Source organism: Nylanderia fulva, unplaced genomic scaffold (assembly GCF_048542155.1).
Source record: "Nylanderia fulva isolate GAGA-0341 unplaced genomic scaffold, ASM4854215v1 Scaffold18, whole genome shotgun sequence".
NCBI classification, from domain to species: Eukaryota; Metazoa; Arthropoda; class Insecta; order Hymenoptera; family Formicidae; genus Nylanderia; species Nylanderia fulva.
In genome coordinates, this window is record NW_028190055.1 from 2,036,445 (window position 1) to 2,047,993 (window position 11,549).

Genomic DNA, 11,549 nt, shown 5'->3' on the forward strand with positions numbered 1-11,549 from the left:
ATTTATCTCTTTTCTTCCAATGTAAGGAGTAAACTCTGAACTAGTGCAGCCAGTTGAGCCGAAAGGATAAAGTTTTGCATAGATATATAACAGATGGGTATAAAAAAAAAAAATTACAACGATCGTCTTCACACTCTCTGATAACAGCGATAGACAGGATACGGACACGTCACCGCGAGGTGAGTCCGAGGACAAGTGAGAGGGGGTACAGGGTGCGTGCAGGGTGCAGCCTGCCTCTCAGTTCCGTCGCGTCCTCCCGCACCCTTCATCCAACACGGTTTACTCGCCGCAACGCTCGCAGCAAGATCGTGGCGATTATCGTAATAATAATAGTGACAAACAGTGCGTCGACGAGCACCTAAGACGCGATCACGAGGAAGGGCACGGAGGCGATTTGTCTCTCGCGTCATCCACGCAGGCAGATCTCGAAAAGCTGATGCCTCTGCACACGCTTCACGGCGCATTTCATTCCACCCTACGAACGGCGACGGCCTCATACATTTAATTACTGGTTTAAGCCCAGTCGAACATGGAGTCGAGAAGGTGTGATCATCCTACAGGATAGGATAAAGTACGGAGATCCGAGGATGGTAGACAAGGTTTGATGAAAAGAGAGCTGAAATATTTCGTTGATCGTTTCGAAATACGATTTAGACGATATTTCAGGATATTCATTAACTTTCTTTATTTCTTTTTTGCTATGGAAATCGCGGAGATTTTATTAGCAGGGATGGTTGATTTTTTCTTAACGTTCTACAGGGAAAGATTTATTAATCGTGCTTGCGTATTTTGAAAAAATACGAAAATGAAGCGTGACAGATAAATCTGTTTAATAGAACGTGTATGACAAGTTCGCGAGAAATAATAGAAACGTGTTATTTCGAGAAGAGAAAAATTAAGATAGATGGAAATGAGTGATTGCTTGATAAAACTTTATAATACAGCGAGATTAGCTGCATTATAAAATAATAAAGTCATTAGTATCGGGTTATTATGTTTAGACTGTACAGTCAATTATATTCATATTGTTAATTTATCATGAATTTCCTTTCCTTATCGTAAATTATCTTCTCCATCTGCACTCTTGTTTTAATGGTGATCGTGAATGCATGACAGACGAAAGCAGCGTAGGAGAGGAAGTTTACTTTACGGACATTCAATAGATTATACAATATGGACATTTGATTGTAATCAGGGAAGTTTTTATTACGTTTATTAAAAATTTGAGATAACGACGAGGGATTATTACGCGAATGCGTTCTTGCCTGAAAAAGTCGTTCCTTTGTGTACGCGCGTTTCTTCTGTTAACACAGGTGCTTCTGATTCAAATAATGCATTTCTTTTTGTCTGCGCGATAATATGGATTTTTCATATGTAAGAAAGAAAGCTGCATGGGCACACAAAGATATTAAAGAGACGCGACACGAAGGAACGATTCGGTGCAAGAATGCATTAGAATTTATTTGGTTTCGGCTGTGAGCTACGACCACATGCGAAGGAGGAGATCCGTGTGGCTCTAATGAAAGAGAACGCACCCTTCTAGAGTGAAGGTGGGTGATAAATAGTGAGAAGGCAATATTATAAAGAAAAAAGGAAAAAGAAATATTATTAAAAATAGCAAGGTCGGACGGACCAGTCCGATCCTACCGGGATACAAGGGTAGACTTTCACATATAGAGTATGCCTAATATATAAATATAGTATATATAAATGAGAAGTAATATATAAATATATTATAAATACGTATATACATACATATATATATATATATAGTAATATACATATACATATATATTACTATGTATATTAAATTATATTATTAACGAAATAGATGAACTTATATATATATATATATTATTTGTTGGGAGAACATATTACATATATATATTACACATATTTAATATATTTAGGATATTTATTTGTTGATTTGGTGATAAATATATATATATATAATAATAATATATGATTTTTATAAAGGTTCGCGCGCGCGGCATGGAGGCCGGCCTATAAAAGCGTTTCGAAAAAGAAAACGAAAAAAAAAAAAAAAAACGAATTACAGCGAAGAATGGACATGAGCGTATACAAATTTTGATGACGATATGTATAATACGAAACGTTTAAAGTGTTCTCGTACGATCGCATCTTTCATCGATCTGATCGTTACCGAAGCAGTTCGATAAGTGCGATCGTGCAAAATCTATCTTCTAAGGCACGGTGATTTTTATCGATTCTCTCATCTGGCCTGAAAACAGCCTGTTATCTACGATTGCGATTTATTAAGTTACAAAATTGATCGATTGATTAAGCCCGGTTCAGATTATCTGTTTTCGTTTCATCAACAACGAAAGTGACAAGAAATGTACTCTTAAAACCAGTAATAAGCGACGGGAAAGAATTAATAATCATGAAATTAAGTATCATTTTAGCACAATTAATATTTTCTAACGAATGGTATTGATGTTTAATTGAAAAAGGAGTATTAAAAATCTAACTTTGTACGTATAACGTAGTACGTATGATTTGTTATTGCTTGCTTATATAATTCTAACTAATTGAACAGTCTAAAATAAAATAGTAGTCCTTTTATTGCTGGCCTAACGTTACTTATAATACAACGGGTTCAATTGATGATATTTTCTATTATCTCATTAAGTTTATTAATGAAATTTTATTTTATTTATACGGCGTAGTCATTTCGTTTCCGTTCAATCATACGCTGGACTAAAAAAAGGAAGAAATTTATTTAATTTAATATGTGATTAATATATTTTAATTTAATATATTATGAGAGAGAGAGAGAGAGAGAAATATTCGCTCTCAGAGCGAAAGAAAGAGAGAACGGGCGAGAAACACTGAATCGGCCTTAACTACCGATACTCACGACAGTCTCTTGCAGAAATTCGTTCGACATAACGCGATGCATGTATACATATATGTAGATGAATACATATGTATTCATGCATGCACATCGCGTATCGTACAATACACTCACATTCTCATACGTACACTCAGTCACGCAGCAAGCTCTCGTGTTTACGAATTTGCGCATCGATGGAACAATAGGTAATACTCGTTTTCATTTACGCGCCAAAATCAAAGCGAAACAAGGCAAGCTTTCGACAATTTTCTCAACAATAGAGTTTGATCCGCGTATTCATGGAAATAAAATTATGCGATTATACTTCAAATTGTGATTATTGCTAGAGAGACTTGTTTTTCACTACAAAAAATTAATCACGGAAAATTTTACTTCTTTAAAAAAATATCAATTCGACCGCTGCTATTACGTACACTGAAAATTGTCGGGAAAAATCGCGATCAAAAGTAAATGTCAAAACCGTGTGCGAAAAAAGAGATAATACATAACTGTATTAACGTTTAAATTCAAGCTTCACATTATCGCTTCAGCAGTGCTGAGTTTATAGTAATGTGTTTTTTTTTTTTAATTCAAATCTTTATTCTTTACATTATTTTTTTTTTTCCACAAAAGTAATATTCTCTTTTCACGGCCAACAAAATCGCAACTTCGTATCTTTACGTGCTTACATACGCGCATGCAAAAGACACGAGACAACATAGAGGTACCTACATGCTTAGCGTTTCGACTCTTCGATCGTTCACATAGTCACCCCAGTAGATAAACGAGCTTGTAAATAGTCTCATCGAATGTTAACGTACGATTATTAATGTACGATTAATTACGAGAGCGAAAGGAGATGTATGAAGAGAGGTTCCTCTCTCGAAGCGGAGCCCCTCATCTTTTACCAAGCGCCTAACGATTATATTAAATGCGATTAGCGTATCGCTCTGAACAGAGAATGGACCGCGTTGTTACAAGTTGTAAAGGGAGAAATGAATGCGAACTGTTTATCTTGATAGCCGCGCAAAAATCGAATTTCGGAATGGAATAAATTTAAGTGAGTCGAATTCATGCGAGTAGCACGACTCGGCCAAAAAAATCTTTAATAGAAAAAAAGACAGTGTGCCAATTTATAGAGGCGTGCGCAAAATTTTTCAGAGTCCAATTCTCTTTTCGGATCACAAGAGGGGTGGTAGAGTGTGCATACTTATCTGCGTGCTAAGCATACCGTAAATAAGAAATTAGTTTCCAACGGAAAAGAAACGGAATCGTTACAACACTTACACGTATAGATAACTCGCGGAATAGATTTAAAAACGAAAAAAGGGTATCGCATGATGGAGTTAAATGAATGAGAGAAAAAGAGGAAGAAAGCGAGAAAGTATGAATGAAAGTGTGCGAGAGAGAGAGAGAAGAAAGAGTTGACTGGACAAGTATAACATACTCCATGCCTTATAATAATAGATAATACAAGTAAGAGCATAGATAGATCTATTTAATTAGCGAATTAATCATAAGAACTACATAGAGAGACCATATTGTTCTAGCGCACCTAGCGATGGGAACTCTTAGAGTGTTAAATGAAAAATCTTTATTCATTGTAACACCATACGAAGATAAAATAGAGAAAGGGAGAGTAGAAAGAGAAATAGTAGAGCTTTGTGAGATTAACAAATTTTTAGATGGCGTTTTGTGAATTCTCCCAGCGCTATGTGCGCGTCTTTGTAGACGACAAGTGACCGCGCTAATCGAAATATCTGGGCAAACAAAAGTGCATGATGATCGAAACCAACGAAACTATTCTCTTGTCAAATTCTTTTGTGTATTCTGCCATGATAATTAATCATTTTATTTTACGTATAAAAAAAAGAGTTTTACATTTTTTTTAGTCATAATATATTACTTTAAACGGACATGCAGTAATTGGATAACATTGAGAAAGGAAATAAAAGAATTATAAAAATCGGGGAAAAATGTCGAAAATATGAACAATATATCCGGAAACTTGTTTCATTCATCGTGCGCTTTCGTCTCTTAATTGTAGCGAGTAGTGAACATCCCTAAAAATGTAGTAGGGAAAGTGATGCCGTTAAGTCGAACGATGCTGCGTGATTTGGTGTAGTTTTTAATATCTTTATTACAGGCCGACAGAGTATAATAATTTCTGGCAGGGAGAAGGAGAGGGAAGAAAAGAAAGTCGGATTTAGACAAATATGCTGCGGCTTGTACGCTTTAGATCATCTTTGCACTCGCGTTTTATTTCGAGTGTTAGATTGTTCGTCAGTCATTTTTGCACTTGGAGATCGCGTATTGTATTTTTTAAAATTACATTAAGAATTAAATATTTTTAATATGGGTGATATTAATTTTTCTTAATTAGGTCTCTTAGGATCTCCACATAATGTGCGACGAATCAGTTTTCTGTCTTTCGAATCAAATTTCTATTACGAATTATTGCAGTGCGAACGTCTCTGGATTATGCGACCGAATTTTATCTCTTTTACGTTTTACCCGCGCAACATCAACTACGAGCAATTTATCCAAAGATAATCGCAATTCTTACGGTTACCGTGTAACAGAACACATCGAGCGCTTTTTCCCGTAGGTAACGCGTAGTCCCTAGAAGCTGTGAAAACGATAGCGAGAAATATATCGAGCGTTAATATTTATTTATAGATACACGATTCACGATAGACAGTAAGTCATCCTGGAGATGGATGTTTGTTTTTGTTTAGACCTTAAATATTAACCCTAAATGATATACTTTATTTACAGAAAGTGTAAGAGAGAGGCTTGGTAGACCTTGCATAGTTCAAATGAGTTTATCTTGATTAAATGAAGAATCTTCTTACGATATTTGTGTTTGAACATTACAGGTTTTATTTGCCTATTTATATATTATTTTTATGTATTTATATATACATATTTATATGAATACAAAAGAGAGAAAAATGTGAATTGCTAAAATATTTTTGGATAAAAATGTTATTTTTTAAGTAAAAAAGGCCGATCACAGAATCTTCTTACACTTACTTTTAGGGTTGAGACCCTCGTAGAGACTATTTCATACTCATAGCTTCGGCGAACAAGTTTTTGGAAATTCTTTGAACTGCGATATACAACTGTTATTAGAGAATTTTGTTTAAAGACTTAGGAATATCTCGAAACAGAGATATATTCGGTGTTTGATTTGAACAGTTTTTAAAGAGATTTCCAAACAGACTATTCGCCAGGAAAAGTACCGTCACGTGGTGTGGTAATACTTTTAATTAGCGATCAATATTTTGTTTGTCAATTTAATTTACGTTTTATAATATAAATTCTAATTGCGCAAATTATAAACCGCAAATTATTTTATGCGACAAAATATATTTACAAAAATTATAAATTCAATATAATATATATAATTTTTTTCTCTTTTCTATTTTTAAATCACTTTAATTTAATACTTGAAGAAATCCCCGGAAAAATGTTAGAAACGTCATTTTGCAATTATACCTTCTGCACAGGAATTACTACAAATATTTCATTTCACAAATTATAATACGCGTTATTTATTTTTAACGCTATTATTTTTTCAGGGATTGCTTTAGTTAGATAAGTGGTAAAAGGTGAATGCAATTTATATGCACTATAACTCTTAGAATAATTATAGACTTTGCGATGAGAAAATATATTCCGCTGAGCGGCTAGTGAAACATATTTATGCAATAATAGATTAATAAGTAGGAAATGGGCATGAGAGAATATATTTGCACGTAAATGTCTCGAAAGTGTTATTCCGACAGCGATCGAAAATCATGAACCACGTGACGCGAAACTTTCCTTGAGATCGTTGGCAATATCGTCGAGGGACTTTCTCAAAGATCGAGACACCTAATCGATCTGTGTGTAATGATCCCGCGATTGTGATACGCTATAATAATCGTCAGACTTCTTAATCCGTTAGCGCGGCTTATTGTTCTGATTTGTTGTGTCATTTCGAACTTCTGTGTTATTTTTAATAAATCCATGAATTATTTTGTTTTTCTACGCCTATTATTTCTTTATTTCCGTTCGATCCCAGGATTTTCAGTTCCTGTTCTTTTTTTTCTTTCTTTAGCTTTCATAATTTGTTATAAAAAAGGGAGTAAATTAAGCGTGGAGCTGTTTCTTGTAAGTATTCAATTAGATGTATGTATATATCTATCTTTATTTCTATTCAATTTCAGGATTTTTAATTCCTGTATCTTATTTAGCTTTCGCAATTTATGTTAGAAAAAAGTAGGTAAATTAAGCGTGGAGCTGTCTCTCGTGTAAGTATTAACTAGATGTATACAGGAAGGGAGAAAAGATACGATATACAATGTAAGACTAATGCGCTTCTGATTTTTAGGATGTTCTAATTTCGCTAAATATGTATTTCTATTATAAATTTTTGATACTTCTAGAAACTATGTATCGTTAATTATCGTTATATCTAATGTCTTATCATTGTGCTTATTTTTTTAATTCGTATATCTGTGAAATCATATCTATCTATGTTTGTTTATATCTAACATCTCATGATTCTGGTTAAGTTTCAAATAGATTACCATGGCACGCAGCTTGGTTCGTTCTCAGCAAGGCATCACCTTCAAGTCAATGCACGAAACAGCAGCAATAAGCGATACTGTTAATTAATTAAATATATATATTATTGTTTAACGAGAAAGCGCCAAGAAAGTGATCCAAGACGTTAAATATCGCGCTCGCCGATCGGCAAATTCGCAAATACAGGACAACTTTGATGCCGATTTCGTTGCTTGCTTTGTATGCAAAAAAAAAAAAGAATATTTAAAGCAATATTAGAAGGTGTAATAAAACGACAGTGAAAGAAAATAATATTGTGTGACCACAGAAAACAACGTCTCTCATAATACAATATAATATACAGATTAAAAAAGATGTAGAGGATATAAAGATGCTAACAAGAGAAATTATCCTTAAAGGAATTTACAATCGAGAAAATTGTGTCCTTAACGAAATTTCGCGATTCAGATATTTCTCAATTTTTTTATGCATCTAAGTAACTATATTCAACAAAATTGAATCTAACTCGATTTAAATTAAAAGATGAATTAATTTGAATTAATAGAGAATTAAAAGTCTAATAAATTTAATTAATTAAAATTCAATGTAAGTTACATATAATGTCAAGTTTAATTAAACATCAAAGTTCAGTTGCTCATATATTTAAAATTTGATAAAGAAGCATTTAATCTTTTTCTCCTTTGCTAACGTTTTCTCATCAACTAAGCGGCGAAATTTTTGCTAAGGACAATCGAAAGTAAATTACGCGAGGAATAAAATCCCGCTAGACGAGTAGAGCGTGTAGAGGGGTGATTATCTTCGATAATTATTCTCATACAGAAATAAACGGATCATCAAAGTGTTCCGGCAAGGTTCGCCCGGCGCTCTAACGGCTTTAATAATAATACCGTAATTGTGATAAAAGAAAAATTAGTTAATTAGTAGGCAAACGTTACGTACGATATAATGATCGTCGACGCGGATTACAACGACGATCTTATCGGTAGATAAGAGACAGATTATCGCGAGTAAAAAAATAACTGCATACAGGGATGATAAAGATATTACGTAAGGGATAAAAATCATTATTGCGTATAATCGACATTAAGCGATTAGTTTGTAACGGATCCCGTAGAGATCAACGATAGATAGAAAAGTATATAACATATTAAACGAAAATATATCGGACTACCACACACACACACTGCGACATAAATGAGTAAACGATGTACTTATACATTAGTCAATGTTCAATGTTGAGATATTTATCTGAAATAAAATACATATACGTTGTTTACACCATATCGCCTGTGTAAATATATTAAATTTTTCATGCTCCACACATAGACAAAAATCCTTTAATCGTGAATAATTCCCTCCCCAAATTTATTGATTTAGTAATATTTAATGATTTATTTAATAGAGTGTACCAATTAGTATCACAAACATGCTTTGATATAGTATTTTATTAATTATGTAAATTAAATATTTGCACATTCAAGCTGTCTTTGTTAATTAAAAACGCAAAATTATTATGCTTTAATCTTTGATTTTTTCTCGTGGAAAATTATAATATGTATATATCCTTTTTACAAAATATTTAGGAAAAACAAATTGCTATGAGAATATTAAAAAATGTGAATTATATTGCAAGAGAAAGGTCAGTAGAGTATGAACGCGAATTAATGTATTTTGATAGTGACTAATTATGAATCTACAAGATTTCATGCATGAAAATGAGCTTGTCTGATGGTATACATATATCACATCGCGCATCATATCTCGTATATAATTAGGTATATAAATGTTTCTCAAGTTGCAAATCGCAATCATGTTTGTCGATAAAATTTTAACGTAACTTATGCGCATATCATTTTTTTTCTCATTTTACTATATCGAACCGTTTTAACGCAAGCATATATATAAGAGATATCTTTGCACATGAAAAGTTCAAATAAACGGCAAGTCATGGGTTTATCACCAATCTCGAAGCTTTCCATGCTTTTCACGAAAACTTCCTTCCCTTATGCTTCAAACTTATCCCACTCGATGTGATTTACGGACTAATACTATGTTGTTGCCAGTCCCGATTTATATAACATTCACATGCACTCACGCCACTCGGGTTACAAAGCAAAAGAACAAACATAAACACTGTGTGAAACATATGTCGAAGCTTTTAGAGTATGTTTATTTATCGAAAAGCGAGGAAGCTTTTCAATGTTTGATAAAGAGCACAGTGAAGTTGATAAGTGTTATTTTAAAACTTTAATTGTGATTAAATATTGCAAATTTTTACTTTTTATATGATATGTTTTTAAACAATTGAAAATGATTAAATAAATAATAAAAATATGAAAAATTAATATTTCATTCAAATACGTTTGCAATTTATAAATATAAATAAATATGATGATGAAATTTTCATATAGGTACATATTTTGTTTGCTTTTATTAACTTAAATAAAAAATATGGAGATAAAAATTCTAACAATAATGTAATAAAAAGTTGCAGCAAACTATTATGTTGCACGAGTCACAAAAAACAATTGGACATGTTTTACGATATTAATAAAAAAAAAATATATATTATAGTAGTGTGTAAATATTCGCACACAAATTTAAAATATACAAAATTTACGCGAAATTTATTCAGTTGCGAGAAAAAGAAAAAATGTGCTTAATTGTGAAACTGATACTCCTGAAACGGGAAATTTTCAATGAAACACGTCTGATTTTATTTTATTTCTTGCGTTATCCAAATACCCGCGTCACGGAACTATTATATATGTCGGCCGGATATATATTCATATGAACGTATGTGATATGCATTTGGAATGCGGATGCGTGCGAAGAGAGGCTCCGAAAGAGTTTCGAGCAAGAAGTCGGAGATACAAAAACTTTCGGCGGAGAAAGCTGAAAACTTTTCTAAATCACGCGGGACTTCCGAGATCTTCAAAGTCCGAGCACCCCGTTGATTCCAAGGGATTTGATCTCTCCTGAAAGTCGCGTTTCCGGAACGTTTCCTAAATCACAAAGTAAACCTTAGACCGCGCGGATCTCTCACAATTTATATGGCAGCCGACAATGAAATATATTGCAGAACGAAGGTGGAAAACTTTTCGAGAGTTTCGACGACTTTTTGTCGAGGCTCGTCGGCAGAGATTCGCCGGCCAAACGGTTACTTTTATTAGGACGAATACTCGTAAGAACGGAGGTGGCTTTAGTGCCAGTGTGGGGCCAGTGAGAGAGAAAAGTGTTTAGTACGATCCACAGTTTAGGATCTAGAGTGAAATTTCTCTCTCTTGGCTCCTTAGATGGTTCTTGGCGAGAGCATTCAATGCGGTCCAGCCAGCTCTTGTGTATGAGTGTATGTGCGTGTGTGTGGATTCATCTCCTGATCCGATTCTTCCATCTCTAACCACGCGCGAACTATTATATTTTTTCCATTCTACACGATAAATGTGAATCGATAAAAGTTAATTTCGTAAAGTATATATCTGCTTCAGATATATATTTTCTTTCTATATTTTGTAAATATGACATATTATATAGAGAAAAAATTAGTTAGATGTGTAATTATATTATTTAATTATCTAATATACGTATGCATCTCCAATTCCGTATATAAAGTTTCAACAAGTTTATGATACCCGTCGGAAACAAAGATATATAACCATTCTTGATATTCACAACAATTGTCGGTCGCGATGATTGAAAATAGCTCGAGTGTCAAATTCCGATCGATTTTACAGCACTCGCTGCACGAGTTTCCGCACACATATTTATAAATAAATCGCGAGAAAAAAATCGCCGGACAAATTTAGCTTCTATCCTACGAATTAACATATAGCATCGCAGATGTCAAGCATATCTTATCTCGCGCATCTTTCACCCCTTTCCTGCTCAGGTATTATGATGAAGGTGGTTGGCTCGTAAGGGTATGAGACGGTGACGGTTTCGAGTGACGGACCGAACGGAGGAGGGTTAAAGGGTGTTCGCGTCAGTGGTAGGTAGATAGGGTGGTAGCGGTGGGGTTGAACGCTGGTGTGTGCGATGTCCCTCTCTCTCTCTTCCCCCATCCCGTTCGGGGATGCTGAATCCACCGGCGGTGGAAACTTCAGTACGCGACCAGCCA

General features: G+C 34.0%; 1 protein-coding gene across 1 annotated transcript in view; it reads left to right on the forward strand.

Annotated features, from left to right (window-relative positions):
• Window positions 1–6,886, forward strand: part of LOC114943748 (uncharacterized) — a 29,209-nt gene extending 22,323 nt beyond the window's left edge. Inside the window, exon 9 of the mRNA XM_029319435.2 lies at window positions 148–6,886. Coding sequence (XP_029175268.1) covers window positions 148–199 — 52 coding nt within the window. The 3' untranslated portion in view covers window positions 200–6,886. The remainder of the gene's footprint in view (window positions 1–147) is intronic.
• Window positions 6,887–11,549: the final 4,663 nt, after the last annotated feature.